Source organism: Narcine bancroftii, chromosome 4, assembly GCF_036971445.1.
Source record: "Narcine bancroftii isolate sNarBan1 chromosome 4, sNarBan1.hap1, whole genome shotgun sequence".
Taxonomy (NCBI): Eukaryota; Metazoa; Chordata; class Chondrichthyes; order Torpediniformes; family Narcinidae; genus Narcine; species Narcine bancroftii.
In genome coordinates this window covers 98,996,821-99,023,609 of record NC_091472.1, presented here as the reverse complement: position 1 = coordinate 99,023,609, position 26,789 = coordinate 98,996,821, and the positions used below count along the sequence as shown (strand labels likewise).

General features: G+C 40.3%; 1 protein-coding gene and 1 long non-coding RNA gene across 7 annotated transcripts in view; one reads left to right on the top strand and one right to left on the bottom strand.

Moving 5' to 3' along the window:
- tmem181 (transmembrane protein 181) overlaps positions 1-26,789 on the bottom strand; it is a 171,510-nt gene that overhangs the window by 114,277 nt on the left and 30,444 nt on the right. For 5 of the 6 annotated variants that reach the window (XR_011355951.1, XM_069932165.1, XM_069932170.1 and 2 more), the window contains one exon: positions 7,162-7,265. Coding sequence is in view for 5 of the 6 variants with exons in the window: in XM_069932165.1 (XP_069788266.1) it covers positions 7,162-7,265 (104 nt within the window). In the remaining variant the exon portion in view is untranslated. Of the gene's footprint in view, positions 1-7,161; positions 7,266-24,260; positions 24,342-26,789 lie in introns of those variants that run through there. The other variant, XM_069932167.1, reaches the window with a different exon arrangement.
- Positions 23,869-24,961, top strand: LOC138760894 (uncharacterized). The gene is made up of 2 exons (XR_011355953.1): positions 23,869-24,390; positions 24,688-24,961. It is a non-coding gene; the product is annotated as an uncharacterized lncRNA (long non-coding RNA).

Sequence of the window (26,789 nt, the reverse complement as noted above, 5' to 3'; positions counted from 1 at the left end):
CTTCATTCTGGTTGCCTTCCTTATAGTATGACTGTGTGTGGAAACCCCAGCCACAGCCTCTCCAGCAATGACTGGAGGACGCTGGCCGGGGTTTTCCCCAGTCCATAATGTATTAAGTTCTCCCAGTACATCAAGTTGTATAGGTTCTTCTATCTCAAAAGATGCAGTTTGCAGCGCCACCTCTACAGTTGACAAATGCCTTTGAGTAACTCTTTGTTCTAAAGGCTGTTTGGAGCCCTCTTTAGGGGGCTCTACCGATGTAACATAGAGCTCTACATCCGAACACTGTTCTCTCCTGGGATCCATTTCATGCTGAGTCCAGGTGTCTTTCCTGTAGGTAGGCTCCAAAACTTGAACTTTTGGAAAATGTAGTTTTTTGATGATCTGTTGTCGTTTTTTTTGCTCTTTTCCACCAATTGTACCATCATAAGTTAAATTAACAGCACTGAAATTATCTAAACTTTTAAAGAGTTTTAACGGGCATTTCTAGACAAAACAATGATAGAGTCAGGAGAGGACTGGAAGGCATGTCTGATCCTTACGCCATCTTGCCACGCCCCCCATTGAGAGGGGATCTTATAGAAACATATAAAATTCTTAAGGGTTTAGACCAGGGTTCTCAAGCTTGCGGCCCGCGGGCCAACTGCAGCCCTCGGGACGATAGTTTGTGGCCCCGCCTTAATATGAAAGTTTAATGTTAGTGTGGCCCGCGAGTTTGATATGATTGGCACTTTTCAGTGTTGTGTGCGGAACTGAACGAACCTACCAATCACAGTGGGGTATATTGCTCTCGGGGGCGGGACATCGGCTGGACTTATTGTGAATATAAGCATATTTGTGTGCATTTTCTATTTGTCATTATATGCACACGGCACATACACAATTTCCACGGCCACTCCCGCTTCACGCGCTTTGGCGTCCAGTCTGAATCCGGAAGTTGTTGCTCAGCGGGACAGAAAAAGAAGCGGAAAAGATGCATTGCTAAACACTGAAACAGAGCCACATTTCAAATTTTTGCGAACCCCTTCTCCTTTGATGTGCAAGATGCCCCTCCTGTGCTTCAAATGGAGCTCAATGACCTGCAGTGCAACTCTGAACTCAAAACCAGGTTCAGGGAGGTGAGTGGAAAAGCAGACAAGCTTGGGCAATTTTTGAGAGAATTGCCCCCCAGCTTCCCTGAGCTTTCCTGAATGTTCAAGCGGACCATGTGTCTTTTTGGGAGCACATACTTGTGAGAAAAGCTCTTCTCTACCTTGACCTTCAATAAATCCAAGTACAGGTCCAGACTTACTGATGAGCATCTTCAAGCCCTACTGAGGGTCTCAACTGCCTCCTCCCTTAAGCCAAATGTGGCTCGGCTATGTGAGAGGAAGCGCTGCCAGATCTCTAGCAGTAAGAAGTAGGCAGAAGAAGACATGTTCATAACAGTTTATGTTCAATGTTCCATTCATGTTCAGAAAGTTAAAGGTTAAAGAACTGTTAATACAGACATTTGCATCTGAATAATAATAATTATATTTCTCCAGTCAGCAACTATATGTGGTTTCTTCAGTCTTCTATATCTGCGGTATTATTATTATTTTCATTATTATTATTTTCATTTTATTTATTTATTACTGATTGATTTTATTTTTTTCTTATGAATTGTTAATTTATTTATTTTTTCATCTTATTTTGTGTTAAAAAATAAAAATAAAGACATTGGAATATTTTTGTAAGAGCTTTTCTTGTGGAAAACCTATTGTGGCCCAGCCTCACCCAGACTCTACCTCCAGCGGCCCCCGGGTAAATTGAGTTTGAGACCCCTGGTTTAGAGAGGAGTCACGTGATGGAGTAGTGGCCGGTTGGGGAACTCCAGCCCTCTCCGGAAAAGTTTTAAAAAAACACAGAAAACACAAAGGCACAAACACAAAAATTAAAATAAAGTGAAAGTAAAGGTGGGAAGAAAATGGCAGCGAAGAAAGAAAAGTCGAAAGCAACGGGAAGAAGAGAAGAAGAAAAGACATCGGAAGAAGAAGGTGAAGGCCTTACCTGTCCGAGGAGGCCCGCTGTGGAGAGAGAAGCCTGCTCCCTCAGGTCATTCGAAGTCCCGAGCTCGGGACTACAAAAATGGCTCGCGGAGCCAAGCAAAAGTGCGCAACCGCGCATGCGTGAGGAGTCACACATGCACGATGCGCATGACAAAAAAACACTGACGGGAGGGGGGACCAGCTGAGGAGTCGATCTCCACAACAACAAGAAGAGAACATAGAAAACAACGAGAACAAGAAAGAAGAGAGTAAAAAGAAATCAAGGAAACAACAGATGACCAACCCAGAGGAAGAAGAAAAAGAAAAACATAGAGAATGGAAGAAGAAGGGAAGGGCAAGACAATGGATATATTTTTTTTTAAAGAATATATGGAATCAGTAAAAGAATGGCAATCACAAGAATTTAGTGAAATAAAAAGAAGAATTAAAAGTACAGAAGAAAAAATGAATAGATTAGAGATGGTCATGTCAGATATAGGAAAAAGAGTGGACAAGGTGGAAGAACAAGAAACAGCCGTAGAAATGGAAGTAGAGGACTTAAAAAAGAAATTAGAAGAATCTAATAAAAAAGTTAAAGAGACACAAGAGCTGTTAACTCAGAATATAGATATAATGGAAAATTATAATAGATAGTGGGCCTTAAGGAAGATGAAGAAGGCAAGAATATGAGAGAATTTATAAAGGATTGGATCCCCAGGGTCCTAGGAAGACCAGAATTACAGGAAGAAATGGAAATAGAAAGGGCACATAGAACATTAGCCCCTAAACCACAACAACAACAAAAATCAAGATCCATTTTAGTAAAATTCCTAAGATATACAACAAGAGAAAATATATTGGAGAAAGCAATGAAGAAAATTAGAGAAGACAAAAAGCCACTGGAATACAAAGGTCAAAAATTTTTTTTCTATCCAGACATAAGTTTTGAACTCCTGAAGAAGAGAAAGGAGTTTAATACAGCAAAAGCGATCCTATGGAAAAAAGGATATAAATTTATGCTAAAGTACCAAGCGGTACTTAAAATAGTTATTCCAGGGCAGCAAAACAGACTATTCTCGGATTCGGAGGAAGCACGAAAATTTGCAGAACAACCACAAAACAGACAGAGAGATGAAGACATGTAACGAGAGCAAAAATGACCACGAACTATATGTATGTGTGTATATGGGTATATATATATATATATATATATGTATGTGTGTGTGTGTGTGTATGTATATATGTGTGTATATGAGTGTATCCGTATTTAAAATAAAATATATAGAGTATAGATAAGAATTAAAAGGTAAAGAAGGGAAGAGAGGAAGTAAGGAGGGAATTAAGAGAGTGACCTTTGTTACATATGAAAATTAAAATCTTTTCTGGGGGGGGGGTGGGTGAGGAGGAGTTACGGTCACTGCGAAATCAGTTGACGCTTACGAGTGAATTCGCAAATCCAAATGGAGAAGAGAGATCTGGTTGCCCGACAAGGGATAAAGGGCAACTCAGGAAGGGGAGGGGATAGTGGGGTTAAAGAAATTTTAGATAGGAGAATAAGGGAAATGTTTGATGTTTTAGAAATGTTGTCTTATAAAGTGTTCAAAACAAGAAAGCAGAAATGGATAAGAAGGAAAGGTGATGATGAGGAAACGGAAAGGAAAGATAAACAAAGTATGAAATGGCTATGTTGAACTATATGACTTTAAATATTAATGGAATACATAACCAAATCAAAAGGAAGAAACTGCTAAATTTACTGAAAAAAGAAAAAATTGATATAGCATTCGTGCAAGAAACACACTTAACTGAAATGGAGCACAAGAAATTAAAGAGAGATTGGATAGGACATGTAACAGCAGCGTCATATAATTCAAAAGCTAGAGGAGTAGCTATATTAATCAGTAAAAATGTACCAATTAAAATAAAAGAGGAAATAATAGATCCAACAGGGAGATATGTAATGATAAAATGTCAGATATATTCGGAGTTTTGGAAATTACTCAATGTATATTCACCTAACAAAGAAGATCAAAAATTTATGAAAGATATTTTTTTGAAGATAGCAGACACGCAAGGGAACATACTAATAGGAGGGGATTTCAACCTTAATTTGGATTCAAACATGGATAAAACTGGTAAAAAAATTAACAGAAAGAACAAAGTAACCAAATTTATAATTAAATCGATGCAAGAAATGCAACTTTTGGATATATATGGAGGAAACAACATCCAAAGGAAAAGGAATATTCATATTATTCGGGTAGACATAAAACATACTCAAGAATAGACCTATTCCTGTTATCAGCTCGCATGCAAGACAGAGTTAGAAAAACAGAATATAAAGCTAGAATATTATCGGACCACTCACCCCTGATATTGACAATAAAGTTAGAGGACATCCCTCCAAGAATGTATAGATGGAGATTAAACTCCATGCTACTTAAAAGGTAGGATTTTAGAGAATTAATTGAAAGACAAATTAAAATCTACTTTGAAATAAATACGGAATCAGTGAAAGATAAGTTTATACTATGGGATGCAATGAAAGCGTTCATTAGAGGGCAAATAATAAGTTATGTAACCAAGATGAAGAAGGACTACAATCAGGAAACAGAGCAGTTGGAAAGGGAAATATAGAAAAAGAATTAGCAATGAAGGAAGACACAACTAAAAGAAGAGAATTGGCAGATAAAAAAATAAAATATGAAAACTACAAACATATAAGGTGGAGAAGAACATAATGAAGACAAAACAGAAATATTATGAACTAGGAGAAAAAATGCACAAAATTCTAGCATGGCAGCTTAAGACAGAACAAACTAAGAGAATGGTATTGGCATCAAGGAAAAAAGACAAACAAATCACATATAATCCAACGGAGATTAATGAAGACTTCAGAGAATTCTACGAACAATTATACCAAACTGAAAACGAAGGGAAAGAAGACAAAATAGATGAATTTTTAACTAAAATTGAACTATCGAAATTACAAATAGAGGAGACCCCTGGTTTAGACAGACTCGTCATTGGAAGGTTGTTTCCAATGCTGGGATAAACTAGAACCGGGGTCACAGTTTAAGGATAAGTTTTTTAGGACTGAGATGAGGAAAAATTTCTTCTCTCAGAGAGTGGTGGATCCGTGGAATTTTTTGCCACAGGAAGTAGTTGAGGCTGGTTCCCTGTCAATATTTAAGATAAGGTTAGATTTGGCCCTTGTGGCTAAGGGGATCAGGGAGTATGGGGAGAAGGCAGGAACCGAGTACTGATCAGCCATGATCATATTGAATGGCAGTGTAGGCTTGAAGGGTCAAATGGCCTATTCCTGCACATATTTTCTATGTCTCTATGTCTACTTGGAACCTTCTTCAAGATCTCCACATCACTCACCTTGGGTTGAAGTGAAGGCCAAGGTTAATTTTTATGATTCAAAATATACTGTAGTCATGTAACTTAACAATGCATTATACAGCACATTGATATGTCATTGTTCATACCATGAAAGGAATCTAAAAATGCCAGGCAATGACTATCATCAGTGAGAGTATTTTATCCTCATTTATCAAAGTATATTTTGTGTTGACCTTACCAACTTTAAGGTAATTTATATAATTGGCAAAATTGAAGCTTAACATGTGGGTAGGTCTTCATGGGAGCTTGATCAGGTTTGTAAATTATTGAAAAGGTACATCTATTATTAATCTATAGCAGCTATTCTCAACTATTTTCTGGGCTATGGTCCCCTTAGGACTTTGCAGAGTTGTGGGCCTCCTTAATTGTAAAGCAATCAAGTTTAGTTGGTTTCTTCTGTACCGCTCTCCTACCAACCAAATAATAAACATGTTGCATGACGCAATATAAATATAAATGTGCTGTGGCCCCATTTGGCCTCTATTGAGAATGTCTGCTCTACAATATCCTACCACACTGTTTCATGTGTTCTGTTCCCATGTGTGACAGTGATCAATAAGGCTTAGAGCATTTTGGGTCTGTGGACCATGTCAATCGTTTTGTTGAATGGAAGAGGAACAGTCAGTTTATGGAGGGATGTTGGAGAGGTACTGCTCTTTCCAAGGTATCAAGTGCAGCAAAGCTTTTATATAAGTTAGGCATCATGTTCAACTCAGAGGGTACAGATGCATGGATCCACGGTGAAATGACTGTATGGAATTGTTTCAGATTTGGAAGGTCCATGGAAGGTAGAGGGTAGTGGATATTATTTGGAAGCATATATTGGAAGGATGTGGAGGTTTTGGAAAAGGTACAAAAGAGATTTACCATGATGTTGCCTGGTTTAGAGGATATAAACTATGGGGAGAGGTTACACAAACTAGGGTTGAGTTCGCCTGAGCAGAGGCTGAAGACCTGATAGAAGTTTACACAAGTATGAGAGAGATTGATAGGGTAACAGTCAGAATTTATTGTAAAATTGTCACATACTAGGGGATATGACTTTAAGATGAGGGGGGAGCCTGGAAATTAAAAGGAAATGGGCAGGAAAGTTTTTATTTACACAGAGAGTGGTGGGTGCCTGGAATAGGCTGCCAGCAGGAGTTATGGAAGCAGATGCAATAGTAGAATTTAAGAGATTTTTAGAGAGACACATGAATATGCAATGAATAAAGGGATACATCTTATCTGCATGCTGCAGAGCCTTATTTTAATTTGGGAACCATGTTTGAAGGACTTGTTCCTGTACTGCACTGTGCTCATTTCTATTGTCCAATGTCCAAAAATCACTATTTTTGCTCAAGAGGATGCATAATTAAGCTTGGAAATATCTGATACCACTCAAAACACAACAGGACATGTGACCTCATTGTGGACATTTTAACTTGATAATTCATGATCTGGCACCAAAGCAAAATAACACAAAAATTTCTGGAATGTTGCAAAAATCCAATGGTTACTGGCATTCATCAGAGAGTTAGGTGGTTGCCTCCTCTACTCTACAACACCATGCAATGGAATTGAGGTCAATCTTCCAGGGCAGTAAAATATCGATGCTAAAGTAGCACCCATACCCTCAACTATTTTAGAAAACAATCTGGCATTCAGCGCAGAAATTATTTCACAAGGCTATCTATACAGTACACTTGATTTTAAATGTATAATAAACAATATTAAATATCAATTTGCATCATTTTTTACTCACCAGCTATCCCAATAAAAACTATCAATCCAAAACAGATGAAGAACACCATGAACACCAGGACAAAGTGTCTCTTGGACAGTGTATATAATCGCATTGGTGCTATCCTGTAAAGAAGAGATCACAATTATCAAAGCAATAAAAAAATCTGAGTGATTTTATCTTGCAATCAATACTCTTCTGTCACATCAGTGGAACCATACTTTATGTCATTTAATATTACAAAATCTGAATACTGTAGCAACTGTGTCACAATGCAAAATGAAGAACGAGGAAATGATCAGACATAGTCGAGTCAAAGTTAAGTAAAAGTCATTTATTCAGTCACTCGCAACTTTTTAAAACCCCACATATTCCAAATGACGTAATCGCACTGTGATGTCATGACGTCACTTGGAACCTCCCAATCCAGTTTGATTAAGCATCCGGTGAGCTGCTACATGCCACCCCCCCCCCACCACACCCCCCGCAGAACAGGTAATAGGAGGCTAAACCTCTGATGCCATTACTTTCCACCGCTCTTGGGCAGTCGCTCACGCCTTCGCATTGGGGGTTGTGGCAAGGGCCAATCAAGGACAAGATGAGCAGACTTTATTCAGTCAATCGTAAATGTCTCTGGATGCCCCCCCAATGTCCAGTACACAAATTGTCTGATTGTGTTTTCATACAGCCTCTGTAAGGGTGGCCCGACTGCACCTCTACGCATAAACACAGTTGCTTTGGGATGAAGGGTGTCATTGTTCCATGCCTTGACATGGGAATTGGGGCCAATTTTCCAAGCCTCTACAACAGTCTGACTGTCCACATGCTATGGGCATGAACCCCCCCCCACCCAGGTACAATGAGCCAGGCTCCATCAACTTGGCTAATAAGGGTTGAGGCCCTTCTTGGTGCTGTTCTTATTCCCAGAAGGATCCAAGGCAGCTCATCCGCCCAATCAGTGCAGCCTTCATGTGCCTATGGAACCACTCCACCAGGCCATTTGACTACAGCCTGTAATGTGGTGGAGCTGCATTCCTAGCAATTGTGACAAAGCGCCCCAGAGAGCAGAGGTAAACTGTGGGCCTGTGTCAGAGATGACATGTGTGGGTAGGCCAAACCAAGATACCCAACCAGAAATAAAAATTCTGGCGCATGAATTGGTCAATGGTTCTGTCATAAGAACCGCCTATGACCACCTAGTGAATATGTCAATGACCATTAACAAATACCTCAACCCTCCTGACACTGGAAGCTGGCCAACAATATGGATGTGCACGTGATCAAATCTGCACTGAAGTGGCTGGATATGCTGAAGCAGCGCATTCACGTGCCTTTGCACTTTTGCAGATTGGCAGTCTGTGCACATCTTTGCCCAGACGTGATCAGTTTTTTGAGTCAATGCCATACAAACTTATTGGCTATCAGGTCGACCATCGCTCGAATGGGGGGGCGGATGTCCATGAATGGCATAAAAAATGAAACACCTCCATGCAGCAGGGACGATAGGGCGAGGCTGACCTGTGGAAACATCGCACAGGAGAGTGGTACCTTGTGGCCTAAAGGCTACATCCTCGAGTTGCAGGCTCGTGAAAGCAATTCTATAAGCAAACATTAGCGGTTTGTGATCAGTAAAAACCGTGAAGTCCCTGCCTTCCAAAAAAATAGCGCAAGTGTCTGACTGCTAAGTACAGCGCTAGCAGTTCCCTATCGAATGAGCTGCATTTTGTTTCCAGAGGGCGAAGGTGCCTACTAAAAAACGCTAAGGATTCCATTGTCCATTAATGTACTGTTCCAAGACCTTACCTACTGCCGCGTCAGACGCATCTATCATCTAGCAATGTTGCCTTCGCTAGGCCGTATTTGGTTTGCTGAAATGCTACCATCGTCTCCTTTGTCCACTTGAGTTCTTTGGCATCGCTGGACATGAGGTCGAAGAGGGTTTTCATAATATGAGCTGTAGAAAGCGACGATAGAAATTGACCATTCCCACAAATTCTTGGAGTCTTTTGATGTATCGGGACTCTGGAATTTGAAGATGGCTTCCACCTTGCTAGGCAATGAAACAACACCCAGCTGCTGATCTGATATTCCAAGAACTCAATATAGGACTGCCCAAATTTGCACTTGGCAGGATTCAAATTTAGCCTGAACTCCTGTAGGTGGCAGCAGAGTAAATGCAGATGCTGCAGGTGCTCTTTGTGGGAGTGGCTGGAGATGAGTATGTCGTCAAGTATACAAATAGGAAGTCCATGCCACGCACCACTGTGACCATTAATCGCTGGAATGTTTGTGCAGGATTTTTGAGCCTAAAAGGCATTGTCAAAAATTCGAAGAGGCAGAACAGTGTTATGATGGAGGTCTTGGGCACACCCTCTGGGTTTACAGGTGTTTGGTGGTACCCACGCACCAAATCAATTTTAGAAAATATCCTGGCCCCATGAAGATTAGCTGTAAAATCTTGTATATTGGGCACAGGGTAGAAGTCTGCAGTGGTAGTGTCACTGAGATGCCTGTAATCCCTGCAAGGTCTCCAACTTCCTGTGGCTTTGAGCACCATATATAGCAGGGAAGCCCATGCATATGATTCCAAGTTCCTCCATTTTGTGCAACTCTTGTTTTACAAGACGCAACTTGTTGAGCAACAGGCGTTGGACTCAGGTGCGTAGAAGAGGATCTTGGATGTGGATGTTGTGTGCAACGCCATGTTTGGGTGTGCCAGGGGAGAATTTAGAAATGACAATGTCTGGAAACTCCTCAAGAAATTTGGTGAATTGATGGAGTAGTGGCCGGTAGAGGAATACCAGCCCTCTCCAGAAAAGAAGAAATAAAGTGAAGAAAATAAAAAGTTCAAGAAATACAAAACATAACAAATAAAAGATACAGTTGTAGAGAAAAGAAAGAAATTGGCACCCAAGAAGGAAAAAGTAAAAACAATGGGATAAAAAGGAGAAAAGACGCCGGAAGAGAAAGGAGAAGGCCTGACCTGCATGAAGAAACAGGGAGCCGTCGTGGAGAAGAGAGCCCATTCTCCGAGGTTGGTGATGACCCCACAGAGTTGCGACGCCCCTGGCCACTGGACTGCAAAAATGGCTCTCTGAGCCAAACAAAAGTGAGCAACTGCGCATGTGCAAGGAGTCGCTCGTGCGCAACTAAGGAGAAAGAGAACACCGACGGGAGAAGGGCTCAGCCGAGGAGCGGGCAAACACAACGCAACAGCTGAGGGATGCCCGGCACCAGGCTCTCAGCTGGAAAAAGAGGAAAGCAACAGGAAAGGGAGTGAAAGTAAAGAAGAGCAGCAGCAGGAGGCCCAACAGATGAGCAGCCCAGAAGAAGAGGACCAACAGCAAGAAGCCAAGCAAGAAGAAGCCCAGCAAAGTGAGACAAGCAACTCATCAGGAAACTCAGAAGAGACACAGATACAAGGAAGAGAAGAAGAAGACACAAACACAGGTAAAGACACAGAAGAAGAGGAAGAAGAAGACTAAGATCTGCACAGAGAAATAGATGGTAAAACAAATGGACAGAATATATATAAAGTTTTTTTCCAAGAACATATAAGAGCATTAAAAGAATGGTTGACATTAGAATTTAGTGCAATGAAAATAAAAATGAAAAGTTCAGAAGAAAAAGTGAATAGATTAGAGATGGTCATGACAGAAATAGGGAAAAGATTAGAAAATGTGGAAGAACGAGAAACGGCTGTAAAATGGAGTGAATGACTTAAGAAGAAAAGTGGAAGAAAGTGATAAAAAATTTAAAAAGTCACAGAAGTTGTTAACTCAGAAAATTGATATATTGGAAAATTATAATAGGCAAAATAACATAAAAATAGTGGGCCTAAAGGAAGATGAAGAAGGCACAGATATGAAGGAATTTATAAAAGAATGGATCCCGAAGGTCCTGGGAATGACAGAAATACAGGAAGGAATGGAAATAGAAAGGGCACACAGAACACTAGCTCCGAAACCACAGACACATCAAAAACCAAGATCCGTTTTAGTAAATTTTTTGAGATATACAACAAGAGAAAATATACTTGAGAGGGCAAGGAATAAAATTAGAGAAGACAATAAACCATTGGAATACAAGGGTCAAAAAATATTTTTTTACCCAGACATAAGTTTTGAACTCTTAAAGAAGAGGAAGGAGTTTAATACAGCAAAATCGATCCTATGGAAAAAAGGTTATAAATTTATGTTAAGACATCCAGCTGTGCTTAAAATATTTATCCCTGGGGAGCAAAACAGACTGTTCTCGGATCCGGAGGAAGCACGAGAATTTGCAGAACGCCTGCAGCACAAAAGGAGAGATGAAGAGTTGTAAAAAATATGAAGAACGGCGATAAAATATATATAAAAATGTAAAAATAATGTATATGTAAGAACTAAAGAAGGGAAAGAGAAGGAAGAAAGGAAGTAAGGGGGAAAAAAGAAGGTAAACTTTGTCATATGTGTAAAAAAAAGTATTTTCGGGGGGGTTTTGGGTGGGAGAGAATAACCGTCACTGCGAAATCAGTTGACGCTTGCGAGCGGGTTCGCAATCCAAACAGAGAGCGGAGTTGTGGTTGCACGACAAGGGATAAGGGCAACTCAGAGAGGGGGGGCACATTTGGGGCTAAGGGAATATTGGATGTGGGAATAATTTTAAATGTGTTGTCATACATTGAATTTAAAAAGGGAAAAGAGGGATGGTGGTGATGAGGAAGCGGAAATGAGGTGTACACAGGATATGAGATGGCTATGTTGAATTATATGACTATAAATATTAATGGAATACACAACCAAATTAAATGGAAGAGGCTATTAAATTTACTGAAAAAAGAAAAAATAGATATAGCATTTTTGCAGGAAACGCATCTAACTGAAGTGGAACATAATAAATTAAAGAGAGACTGGGTAGGGCACATAGCGGCAGCATGATATAATTCAAAGCTAGAGGTGCAGCTATATTAATTAATAAAAATGTACCAATCGAAAAAGAGGAGGAAATAATAGATCCAGCAGGGAGGTATGTAATGATAAAGTGTCAGATATATTCAGAATTTTGGAATTTGCTCAATATATATGCACCCAACGAAGAGGATCAAAAATTTATGCAAGATTTTTTTTGAAGATTGTAGGTACGCAAGGGAATACATTGATAGGAGGGGATTTTAACCTTAATTTGGATCCAATGTTGGATAAAACTGGACAAAAGACTAGCAAAAAGAATAACGCGGCCAAATTTATGGTTAAATTGATGCAGGAAATGAAACTTATAGATATATGGAGGAGGCAGCACCCAAGAGAGAAGGAATACTCATATTATTCGAGTAGGCATAAAATATACTCAAGGATTGATATGTTTTTGTTGTCAGCCCATATTCAAGGGAGAGTTAGGAAATCTGAGTATAAAGCTAGATTACTATCTGATCATTCACCCCTGTTATTAGCAATAGAACTGGAGGATATCTCACCAAGAACATATAAATGGAGATTAAACTCCATGCTACTTAAAAGGCAGGAATTTAGAGACTTTATTGAACGCCAAATTAAAACGTACTTTGAAATAAATACAGAATCAGTGAAAGACAAATTTATATTTTGGGATGCAATGAAAGCTTTCATGAGAGGGTAGATAATAAATTATGTAACTAAGATGAAAAAGGACTACAATCGGGAAATAGAACAGTTGGAAAGGGAGATAGTAAGTACAGAAAAAGAACTAGCAACAAGAGACAATATGACAAAAAGAAGAGAATTGGCGGACAAAAAAAAAAAATACGAAACATTACAAACCTACAAGATGGAGAAGAACATAATGAAAATAAAGCAAAAGTATTATGAACTAGGAGAAAAAACACACAAAATATTAACCTGGCAACTTAGAACAAGCTAAAAGAACTGTATTGGCATCAAGGAAAAAGGACAAACAAATTACATATAATCCAATAGAGATTAATGAGAACTTTAAGGAATTTTATGAACAATTATACCAAACTGAGAACGAGGGGAAAGAGGATAAAATAGAAGAGTTTTTAGCTAAAATTGAACTGCCGAAATTGCAAGAAGAGGAACAAAACAGAGGAAGTACAGGATATATTAAAAAAGCTGCCGAACAATAAAACACCTGGAGAGGATGGATTCCCAATAGAATTCTATAAAACACTTAAAGAGTTATTAATTCCTCCTCTCCTGGAAGTAATGAACCAGATAGAAGAAACACAAAACTTTCCAGATTCATGTAAGACAGCAATAATTACAGTAATACCAAAGATGGGGAAGGATCCACTAACACCAGCATCATATAGACTAATACCTCTACTTAATTCAGATTATAAGATAATAGCAAAATTATTAGCAGATTGGCTGACTGTGTACCAAAAATAGAAAAACAAGATCAAACTGGATTTATTAAGAAAAGACGAAGAGCGGATAATGTCTGTAAATTTATTCATTTAATTCATGCAATTCAAGAAAATAAGATGCCAACAATGGCTGTTGCTTTAGCTGCAGAAAAAAGCCTTTGACAGGGTAGAATGGAATTATTTATTCTAAGTATTACAGAGGTTCAATCTACCAGAAAAATAAATTAATTGGATTAAAGCATTGTATAATGGATCGTTGGCGAAGGTAACAGTAAATGGATATGTATCGAATCAATTTAAATTAAGTAGGTTAACTAGTTAGGGATGTCCATTATCTCCCTCACTGTTCGCTTTAGCAATAGAACCATTGGCAGAACTGATAAGAACAGAAAATAAAATAAAAGGGATAAAAATAAAGGAGAAGGAGTGCAAAATCAGCTTATTTGCAGATGACATCATAGTATACTTAACAGAACCAGAAATATCAATAAAAGAACTACATAAGAAATTGAAGGAGTATGGAGAAATATTGAGGTACAAAATCAACGCAAATAAAAGTGGTGATGCCAATGAGTAATGCAGATTATACAGAATTAAAAAAGAATCACCATTTAAATGGCAACACACAAGCAATCCGATACCTAGGAATTAGGTTAGATAATAACTTAAGTCACCTGTACAAACTAAATTATCAGCCATTAATAAAGAAATTGCAGGAAGACTTAGAACACACATGTCAAACTCTGGCCCACGGGCCAAATTTGGCCCGCGATATAATTATATTTAGCCCGCAAGATCATTTCAAAAATGTATTAGAGGTGGCTCGCCCTGCAGCGAGAGCCGATGCTGTTTTTTGGTAATGTCACCCCCCACCATCCTCCCCCTTCATTGCACATCCTTCCCCATTGTAACACGAGAAATTGTAACACGAGAAGTCTGTCGATGTCATCAGCCGGCAAGCCAGTTGGAAGGCTCCCCGCACAACCAGTCACTTCTCCCACCTGTCGAGCGGTGCGGCGGATGGGCGAGCGCCTGTGATTTCCTGTCGGCGCGACGGACATGGCAGGCTGCGCACGGCCCCCGGGCAGCGCGCAACTGGCACCGGACGGCCCTTCCACAGCGCGAGCGCACTTCTCCCGGTCACCACGGCCTTCAGCGCTTGCACCCGCGCGGACCCCAGGGACGGCTAGTTCGGCCCTGCACATAAAGAGAGAGATGGTGGCTGTCCACAAAGGCTGATCAGCAGCGCGCTGGGCCTGAGTGGGTGGGTAAGCAGGGGTGGGCAGAGGGTGTAGGTGAGGAGTAATGGGCAGGGGAAGTTATGGTGGTGCAAGGGGCAGTTAGAGGGAGGGATGAGTAGAAGGAGGGGTGGATAGGGAAGAGGTAAAAGGGGAGGGGTAGGGTGAGTAGGGGAGGGATGATTAGAGGGTGAGAGACGGGTAGAGGGAGGAACAGGTTGAGGGGAGAGGCAGTAGAGGGGCGTGTATAGGATGGGGTGGGTAGAGGCAGACCGAGTGGAGTGAGGGGTGAGGTAGAGGGATGGTGGGTCGAGGGTGAATAGAGGCCTAGAGCCTGAGGAGTGAGCAGGAAATGCTGAGTCCTGATGCAGGCCAAAATGGACACAGCCTGTGAATGCTGACTACATCTCCACAGGGACCAAATATGTTTCCCTCAGGTCAAGCAAAGGGTGAACTTGAGCTACCTACTCCTGACCTGTAACATTATCCTCCTAAAGTTATATCCTAAAGTTTAACATTACATATGTTGAAAGAAGAGAAAACATGCAGATGTTGTTGAAAATTTTCAATAAATATTTAGTTCGGCCCTCGACTTAGTCCAAGTTTTTAATTTTGGCCCTCCGTGAATTTGAGTTTGACACCCCTGACTTAGAACATTGGAAAGAATTACCGCTAATGTTGATAGGGAGGGTAAATTGCATTAAAATGAATGTCTTCCCAAGGATACAATACTTATTTCAATCATTACCAATTCTCTTAACAGAAAAATTATTTAATAAACTAAAGAGAATAATAAGGAAATTTTTATGGAAAAGGGGGGAAACCGAGGATAGCGTTCGATAAATTAACAGACAGATACAACCAAGGTGGTTTGCAGTTACCAAACTTTAAAAATTATTATAGATCAGCACAATTAAGGTATTCATCAGATTTTTATCAGACAAGGGAAAAACCAGATTGGACTAAGATAGAACTAGATAAAATAGGGGAGAAGGTACCGGAACATATACTTTATAAGTCAGATGAAAAGCTGGTATGATATAAAAGCTCACCAGTATTGGATCATTTACTCAATATATGGAAGAAGATTCACTTAGAAAGGAAAAAAAACAAATTACCAAATACCAAAATTATTATTGACACAAAATCAGCTGATCCCTTTTTACAATAGATAACCTTTCCTTTTGAGAATGGGAGAAAAAAGGAATTAAAAGAATAGAAAATTGTTTAATTTATTAACATTTGAAGAATTGAAGTACAAATATGGAATAACTCATGGTACAATGTTTGCATACCATCAACTGAAAGCCTACTTAAAGGATAAATTGGGAAACAGATTGAGATTACCAGAAGGAAGCAGCCTTGAATATGTGATTACAGACACAATGATAATTAAAAGATTTATATCAAACATGTACATCAAGCTACAAATTATGAAATAAGCTATAAAACCAAACAAAAGTGGGAAAAGGATTTAAACATAAAAGTAAAAAATGAAACATGGGAAAAATTATGTTCTGGAACTATGAAGAATATAATAAACACAAGGTTATGCATGATACAGTATAATTGCTTACACAGGTTATATATCACGCCTCAGTCACCTGCAGCTTTTTACAACCCCATGCGTTCCAAATGATGTCATTGCATTGTGACATCATGACATCACTTGGAATCTCCCGAGCCAATTCAAATAAGCCTCCGGTGAGCCGCTACAATACCATATTTATTAAGTCAATGTATCCATTTCAAGAAAGAGTAAAATTATATTCATGTGGATCCAACAATTCCATAGAACTCTTGGAATCTATAATTCAAGATTAAACTAGTTGCAATCAGAAATACTGCTTTCAATCCAAGCAATGAAAATGTTCCCTTTCCTTGAATCCAAACTGTTACAACTTTGGTTCTGTTGTCTTGAATATCATAATTTCATCATGTTTATGAGGACTGACAAAACATCAAAGCAGTCAGTTGATGCACTAAAACCTAGTGTTAAAGGACATCCATTTTCCCAAAGTTCCTTGCTTTTAATAAAAATCTTCCCAATATTATCGGAATTCAGACTTAACATCCTCGGGTAACCATCCATCCTTTACATTCCTGAACCCTTCCTCCACTCATCTGCCTAAACCCTATTCCTCATTCCAAACTGGATAAATTGGCATTCTTTTATCCTTTTATCCTTGCAGTCCTATTTGGTTCACACATCATTTAATAATGGCCATCAGTAACACTATTTAGAGCTCAGATCTTCTATAACATAAATCCTTGCAACAATTTGACTTTTCAGACCTATCCTTGACCACCATTACTCATTGTAGCCTCAGTAAATTAGAGATCATTAAAAAGTAGCTAGTGAGCCTATCCTAACTTGCACCAAATGGAGGTGAATGAGAAAATCTGCGTATGCTGGGATTTAGTGCAGTGTATAAAAGTGCTGGAGAAACTCAGCAGGTCATGCAGCATCCAAAGAAAGTAAAAGGCAGTCAATGTATCAGCCCCAAATCCATCAAGAGAAAGACATCTCCCTCTTCTTCTGCTCCAGCATTTTTATACACTGCACTAACCTGCACCAAGTTTTATTCACTCATCTTTCATATGCTTCTTCTGAACCAGAGGGAATCCTGATGAAGGAAGTCACTGATTTTAAAATCTTCATCCTGGTTTTCAAATCACTCCTATTCCTATTCCTCTTCAGGAATGCCAGAGGTACACAATCCAGTGATCATTGGGGGATCAGAGGTGGAGAGGGTGAGCAAATTTAAATTCTTGGGAGTCAGTATTTTGCAGGATCTTTCCTCGACCTAACACGCTAATGGCATCATGAAAAGAGCACATCAGCATGTACTTCTCAGGAGTTTGCAGAGGTTTGGTATGATACCAGAAACTTTGGCAAATTTCCAGAGGAGTACTGCAAAATGTGCTGATTGGCTGCATCACAGACTGGTATTGGACACCAATACCTGGAACGTAAAGCCCTCCAAAAGGTAGCGGACACAGACCAGGACATCCCCACTATTGAGTACATCTACAGGGAACGCCGCTGTCGGAGGGAAGCAGCAAACATCAATACCCACACCACCTAGCATATGCTCTGTTCTCACTACTGCCATCAGGAAAGAGGTATAGGTGCCCCAATGCTTGCACCACCAGGTTAAGGAACAGCTGCTACCGCTCCACCATCAGACTGCTCAACAACTATTCTTTTATTTTTTCAGTCTTTCATTAATCATATTATAGGCAAATAATGCTTGAGAAGAATAGGAATACATCATAAAAAAGGAGAAAAAAATCACTATATGACATCATATAACATATTGCATTACACCACAATTAATGAATATGTTCTAATCTCCTCAAACTGAAGTCTTCAAAAGAAAAGAAAAATTGTTTATATAAACTCCCACGTAATCTGTGAAAAAAAGCAAAAGATTGGGCATCCTATCCTGAGAATTTATTAATAAAAATTAATTGTCTGGACTTCACCAACAAAGAGAAAGGAAGTAAAATTAAATACAGGTACACGATCCTTTATCCGGAACCCTTGTGTTCTGAATTTGGGATTTTTCCGGATTTCGGAAAGCCCACCTGAATTGTATTGCAGTATCCACCCCCACCCCCTTCCAGTCACCTCCCCCAACCACCGGTCCCTCAGCCGCCTCCCCCGACCGCCGGTCCCTTGGCCGTCTCCCCCGACCGCCGGTCCCTCGGCCGTCTCCCCCGACCGCCGGTCCCTCGGCCGCCTCCCCCGACCGCCGGTCCCTTGGCCGTCTCCCCCGACCGCCGGTCCCTCAGCCATCTCCCCTGACTGCCGGTCCCTCAGCCACCCGGACGTCTCCCCCATCACGGTCCCTCGGCCACCCGGATGTTTCCCCCGACCATTGGTCTCTCGGCCGCCTCCCCCGACCGTGCTCCCTCGGCCGCCTCCCCCGACCGTGCTCCCTAGGCTGCCTCCCCCAGCCGCGCTCCCTCGGTTGCCTCCCTCGGCCGCCTCCCCAGCTGCACTCCCTCGGCCGCCTCCCCAACCGTGGTCCCTCAGCCGCCCGGACGTCTCCCCCAGCCCCCATTCCCTCAGCCGCACAGCAGTCTCCCCCTTTCCCCAACCACTGGTCCCCATTTGCCGGATTTTGGAACTTTCCGAATTTTAGATGTCCGGATAAAGGTTTCTATATCTGTATAGTCAGAATTGGAAAATAAACTAAGTCATGTGGAAATAATTTATAAAAGGTCACCAAGTCTCTTCAAAGTTAACAGAAGACTCCTAATTTTCTTTAAACTTAAACATGACATAATTTGAGAGAACTATCAAGTCAAAGTAGGTGCATTAGAATCTTTCCATTTAAATAAGATAGCTCTTCTAGCCAACAATGTAGAAAAGATTACAACTCGATATGTGGAAGTGGGAACTTGTCCCAGTTATGGAACAATAATTCCAAAAAGAACAGTCAATGGGATAGGTTGCAATCTAATATCCAGCATTGTTGACAAAGTCTTAAAAATATCTAGCCAATCCCTCTCCAAAATAGGGTATAACCAAAACATACGAGTTAGTGAATCCAATCTGATTTATATCTATCACAAATAGAACTGACATTAGAAAAAATATGGGCCAATTTGTCTTTTGACATATGAGCCCAATGTACTACTTTAAATTGAATCAAAGAATGACGAGTACATATTGAAGACGTATTAACAAATCCAAAAATCTTCTCCCACGATTCCTCTGGAAGATGCAACTGAAGTTCCTCTTCCCAAGCACTTTTAACTTTGTCATTAGAATTTGATTGCAATCTTAATGACTTATTATAAATGTTACCTTATGAGAATGGTTCAAATGATACAAAGTATCAACTAAATCTGGTTGGTATGATGTTGGAAAGTTAGGCAATATTCAGAAAATGTCTAACTTAGAAGTATCTAAAAAAAATGCGACTTAGGTATATCATATTTATTAGATAACTGTTCAAAAGACATTAAGCTACCATCTATAAACAAATTTGAAAAACGGTTCCTTTAACTTTCCAAAAAGAGAAGGCTTGATCAATTCTAGATGGTTGAAAAAAATAATTAAGAGAAATAGTGCTGTATAAAATTAAAATTTTCAAGTCAAAGAACTTCCAAAATTGAAACCAAATCCATAATGTATGTCTAAAAGTATTGGGTTGAAGGTATGTCTACTAATCCTAGAAAGTGTAAAAGGAAGAGCTGCTCCAAATAAAGAGGCTACTGAATACCTCTGCATGGAATTCAATTCCAAATCTAGCCAATAAGGACGTTCAAAATGATCAGAATAGTAGATTCAGAAAATAATAAAGCAGAAGTTAACTGCCCAACTAAGATTAGGTAAAGCCATACCACCATCTTTCATTAACTTCTGAAGAAGGAATTTATTCAAACTGGCATTCTTTTTATTCTAAATATAAGAAGATATTTTAGAGTTAATATTATCAAAAATGGATTTTGGAATAAAAAATGGAATTGCTAGAGCTTTATTCCTTGGAGTGCAGGAGGATGAGAAATGATCTTATAGAGGGGTTCAAAAGCATGAGAGGATTAGATTGTCTGAAAACAGAGTCTTTTGCCCAGTGCAGAGGAGATCAGAAACTAGAGGACATAGCTTAAGGTAAAGGAGAGAGATGTAACAGGAATCTGAAGGGTATTTTCTTTTTTTTAAAAAACACAGGTGGTGGGTGTATGGAATGGGATGCTGGAGGAGGTGGTTAAGGCAGGTACTTTAAAATGTTTAAGAAAAAGAACTGGACAAATACATGTGTGACAGATTATGTTGTGTTTGTATTGTATATAGATATGTTTTGGGAGATAAATTGGGTGGGTTTTTTTAGTGTCTTTCTTTGGCTTGGCTTCGCGGACAAAGATTTATGGAGGGGTATGTCGTTGGTGACTGTCAGTGAGGTGGGCTCTGCGGTCTTCTTCAAAGGAGGTTGCTGCCCGCCGAACTGTGAGGCATCAAGATGCACGGTTGGAGCGTTATCAGCCCACTGGCGGTGGTCAATGTGGCAGGCACCAAGAGATTTCTTTAAGCAGTCCTTGTACCTCTTCTTTGGTGCACCTCTGTCTCGGTGGCCAGTGGAGAGCTTGCCATATAACACGATCTTGGGAAGGCGATGGTCCTCCATTCTGGAGACATGACTCACCCAGCGCAGTTGGGTCTTCATCAGCGTGGATTCAATGCTTGCGGACTCTGCCAGCTCGAGTACTTCGATGTTGGTGATGAAGTCACTCCAATAAATGTTGAGGATGGAGTGGAGACAGCGCTGATGGAAGCGTTCTAGGAGCCATAGGTGATGCCGGTAAAGGACCCATGATTCGGAGCTGAACAGGAGCGTGGGTATGACAACGGCTCTGTACACGCTGATCTTTGTGTGTTTCTTCAGGTGGTTGTTTTTCCAGACTCTTTTGTGTAGTCTTCCAAAGGCACTATTTGCCTTGGTGAGTCTGTTATCTATCTCTTTGTCGATCCTTGCATCAGATGAATTGGTGCAGCCGAGGTAGGTAAACTGGATGACCGTTTTGAGTTCTGTGTGCCCAATGGAGATGTGGGGGGGCTGGTAGTCATGGTGGGAAGCTGGCTGATGGAGGACCTCAGTTTTCTTCAGGCTGACTTCCAGGCCAAACACAGGTGGTGGGTGTATGGAATGGGCTGCTGGAGGAGGTGGTTAAGGCAGGTAGTTTAAAATGTTTAAGAAAAAGAACTGGACAAATACATGTGTGACAGATTATGTTGTGTTTGTATTGTATATAGATATATTTTGGGAGATAAATTGGGTAGGTTTTTTTAGTGTAGGTCACATTCAAACACTTTAAAACAGATCTTATTTAAAATACTGGAGCTCTGCTCATGCTAGACAGGCTGGCACCAAGAGCCTTTGAAAAAGCTTCAGCCTGGTCAAAGCCCTTGTGGTTCATGCAAGAGGAGAGGACTGGCTGTCTAATGTTTCACTTGAAATAAGAGAAAACATAAAGGAACTCTGTGGTGACCTGAAAGAGAGGTTATCATCTGGAAAACCCTGATGGGGCAAGTTTCTTCAACATGACACTGCAGTGGCTGGTTACAAGGAATCAGTTGTGAGTGTCTAGCGAACAACAAATCTCTCTCTGAGAACTGACAAGAACCTTCCTGAATGGTAACCATTTACCTTTTATGCACCAAAGCTGGGTGAACTTCATAAATGTTAAATTCTGTGCACAGAATTAGAATTGCCTGCAACCAGTAAACTTGGAGGAATGAGAAGGGAGATTGGACTGTGAATCAAATAACTTTTCTGAACTTGCATACATATTACATACACATGTGCTTAGAATTAGAAGGGGGTTAGTTAGGTTAGTTAAAGTTTGATCCTGTTTTCATGTTTAAAGATAATTAAAAGCAGCTTTTGTTTAAGTAACTATTTGTCTTGGTGAATATCTATTGCCGCTGGGTTTTGGGGTCCTCTGGACTCATAACACATGGATGGGATGGGTGTAGATGGATAGGAGCCAAAAGCAGGCAGGTGTGGTGGGATATTTTGGTCAGCCTGGAAACTTGGGTCAAAGGCCCTGTTTCCACACGCCATGTCTCTATAAATCAATCTTCCACCCAAGGTACAAGAATCCAGAATCGAAGGGCACAGCTTTAAGATGAGAGAAGACATTTAAAACCGACCTGAAGGGTAAATTTATTTCTCACAGAGGGTTGTGGCTATCTGGAATGAACCAAAAGGAGGTAGTAGAGGCAAACACAATTACAATGTTTATAAGGAATTTGGACAGGTACTTAGAAAGGAAAGGCATAGGGTAGGAGTCAAATAGGGGAGAGGTTGGGCAAACTTTGGTTGTTTTCTCTGGAGCGTAGGAAGCTGATAGATGCTTATAAAATTATGATAGGCACTGATAGGATTGACATTCAGAATATTTTCCCTAGGATAAGAGTCTCACACACGTGTTTATGGAAGGTGTGTAGGGTATATTTTTTTATTTACACAGGAAGTAGTGGGTCCCTATAACAGGCTGTCAGAGGTCTGGTGGAATCAGAGACAGAAACATTTATAAAGCTTCTAAGTAGATTCATGAATATAAATGGATGCAACAGCAGAATTTTAGTTTAATTTGGACATCATGTATGAAATAGATATGGAGGCCAAATAGGCTGTTCCTGTGCTATTTGTTCTATGTTCTAATGCACACAAATGGGATTAGTGTGGATGGGGACTGTGATCAGAATGAGCTAAAGAACCAGTTTCCAACTTTGTAATGATTCTGTGGTCCTGTGCTGCAATTTCTCCAGGAGGCCTTTAATTTTTCATTTGTCTACTGCTGCCTTTCACATTCCACATTTAAACTTTGAAATAAAAAGTGATCAAAATGGAACAAAATGTATCATTGTAGAAAATGTTCTATGCACATTTGAATTTCATAAATTCAAATGCTGTTTTCCCCAATGAATTCCTCCAGCAGTTTGTGATTAGTTTCAGATTCCAACATGTGCAGTCTCCTGAATTTCATGTTATCCTTTCTGCTGAAATTAAATATGAGTGAGGTTTTCCAACCAAAGTGTCACTACTGCAATGATATTGATCATCCAACAAGCAATGCCTTACTGTTTGATTAGACTTAACTGCCACACAGCATGTTAGATCTGTTATGGAGGCTTGTAGCCTTATGGCATGCCTCATGTTGTTTACAACAACTGTTTACAAGAACCTTTTCCTTGATCCATGTGTGTAAGAACTCACACATACAAGATTAAACAACTACAACAAAACAATGTAATGGATCACCAACTTTTGACAATATTACATTATCAACGTTCACATAACAGATAACTCTCAATCCTAGAGATCAAACATCCCAGAAATTTCCACTATGTCACTGAACGTATTGAGAGTTCAGGATAAGAACAGGAAGAATGTTAATCAGCAGATATTAGACTTTAACAAGATTTTATAAATCTGTCTCTTAACCAAACTTAAAAGTTATTTGTTTTTTTTTGGATACCAAGAAATATAATGTATGGCAGAATCAAGGCAGAATCTCCTTGAATGAAACATAGCAGCCTCCTTCAATTCCTATTAACTGTGTCCCAATTTCAGAAATCAACAGAAAAAGAATCAGAGCAAAATGCAACCGGCAACTGGACGAAACTGACACATTGGTAGAAAGGCAAGTTCACTGAATCCACATTGACACATTAACACAATTCTGCTGTAAAGTTTGTTTGCTGATAATACAGGAAAGGACGGATTCCTGTCGTGACCAACATCTCTCTGGAGTGAAATCCGTGCCAGTTTATGCCGAGGATCATTTGACACTGTGGGCTCTATACGGAAACAACGTATAGACCAGGAACTTCCCATTGACACAACCGCCAGCACTCCCTGGATCCTACCACAAGCCGGCCGGCTGACCAGCAGCTCTCAGACCATGGAACTCGGGCTCCAACCCTTATGCCTACCCGAAGGCCTATCAGGTCTCCACAAAAAACTCTCCTCTCCTCTCCCCTCCCCTTCCCTTCCCTCGTCTCGCCCCAGACTCACAGCTCCATAACACACGATACCTCCTCCCGACAACTGCCACCTCACAGCCGCGCGCAGTGACATCACTAGCGGGCGGGGTCTCGTCACGAAACGTAGATTCAAGTACACTCAGCCCGGGTGAATGGAGAGGGTAAGGCTCAAGCAAAGTTAGAAGAACTGGTTAACTGGACGACGCGGGAAGAAGATGACGGAAATAAAATGTTCTAAAAGGAAGGGCGATGGTGCTGAGAAGACCAGATAATATTGGAAGGGGCAAGGGCCGGGGGAGTACGTGAAAGGGGAGGGGGAGTAAGAGAAGGAGGGGGAGTTGGAGGGAAAGTATGTGTACGGGAAGGGGGAAGGGGGTGGTTTATGATTTTCTGCATTTCCACAGATTTCTGCATTTTTAAAATCAATTTTCTGCATTTTGAATGATTTTTGTGTTCAGGACCTCGAATCGGGGCCCATCAGTCTTCTCACTGCTACCTTCAAGCAGAAATGCAGCAGACACCTTGAGCTGCCGGCAGTGGGCCTTGGTGGGGAGGTGTCAGTGATTGGCGATGACCAGCATTTTTTGTAAGTCAGGAACAAGGTGGAATAAAGCAGCAAACACACCATGAAGGTAAACAGAAGGCATGGAGAAGGAAAATAATAAATTGACAAATCACTGTAGGGATAAACATTTTCAAAGTCAATAAAAATGTTATTAGTATGCAGTGACATATTGACATGATTTTATAATGTCCATTTTTACTTTGAAATGCAGTTAAAAAGATTTGAAACTAATAATTTTGTGTGTAAATTTACAAAAATTTTCCAGATGGTGCCGGTGCCCCCCAAAGTGTGCTGTGCCCCTTGACCCCACTATATGCTTTGCACAAGTGCTCAGCTCTTTTCCTCTTTTTTTAAACCTCACTCACATGCCTGGGGGGGAGGAAGAAGGGAGGAGAGGAAGAGTGCAGAACACAAGAATGCTGGAGAATTCAATTTATATAAAAAGTTTTCTGCTATCTCCTCAGAAACAGGTATGATGTATTTTTAAGAATACCTAAGAGTAAATCTACAAGTCACCGCTCCTGTCTCTTCCATCACACACCTCACACCAGTGCTTGCAGTGCCGAGGACACTAGATAAGTCAGATTATTTGTCCTTTGATGAGAGTTGGGTTTATCCTGGGTGAAGCCAATCTTTTTCTTATTGTTTCTCTTATTTCTTTGTGGGGGGGGGGGTAAGGGTAGGAGGCTTCCTCTTATTTTGTTCTTTCTATTTTTTTTCTCTATTTGGTTCAACATGGACATTGAATTTGCAATTTTGTAGGATTATTGTAATTTTTCTTTCTTTGTAATAATTGAATCACATATTGTCTTTTTTCCTCACTTTAATATCAATATGTGGATCAATACTTGTATTATTTTGTTAATATTATTGATACTGGTGTTTTTCTTTTTGATTCTTCTTCATTTTGACTGCATGTTGATTGAACATTCTCAAAATATTCCAAAAAAAACAAAGTGCTGGAGAAACTCAGCAGGTCACAGTGCATCTACAGGGAGTAAAAAGGGCTCAGGCCCAAAACGTTGAATCCCTTTTGCTTCCTATGGATTCTGCGTGATCTGAGTATCCCCAGCAATTTTACGTGTTGCTCTAGACCCCTACATCTGAAAACTTTCTTGTTTAAAGAGAACATAATTTTTCAAGGTTTCTGAAGATCTGATATTCAAGTTTGAGAGGATCAGACTTTCTTCTTCAGCTCTGCTTTCTACAAGCCCCTATTTCTGAGCCACCATTCAATTCATTGAAAACTGCAACATTTTCATTAGAAACTGCAGCCTCAGTCACCAGATTCTGCAAGAAGAGAGCCTCCACGTAAGACCGAGTAGATTACGAGGAAATATGTGGAGGAATGCAATTAATAGGATTGCTAAGAGCTGGCAGTGACTCGAAATGTGTTCTGTGTTGTGAGGAAAGGTGCTGGTGTCAGGTGAAAGGTGTTTATTGACTACAGCTTGGTGTTCATCAGCATCATAGCAGCAAAACCTGTGACCAAGCTAAAGGATTTGGGTCTGTTGGTTTCTCTGCAATTGGATCCTTGACTTTTTTGATAAACATTGTGGATGGGTAACATCATCTCCTTGCTGGGGAGGGTGTTAATTATGACAGCAGCATGTTTAGTATAGCAATTAGCACAGCACTGTTCTATTCCCTGTATTCTCATGACTGCACAGCCAAATTCAGCTCTCGCACACACTAAATTTGCTGCCAACATTGTCGTCTGAATAATTGGAAATATAGCGTGCTAGCTCTGAAGAGGGTGCAGAACAGGATCCGGGGAATGATGTATGAGAAGCATTTGATGGCTTTGGGCCTGTACTTTCTGGAGTTTACAAGGATGAGGGGTGATCTCATTGAACATTGCCAAATATTGATAGGTTGGATAGAGTGATGTGGAGAAGGTATTTCCAACAGTAGGAGAGTAGGACCAGAAGGCACAGCCACAGGTTAAAAGAATGTCTCTTTAGAACAGAGATGAAGAGAATTTTTTCAGCCAAA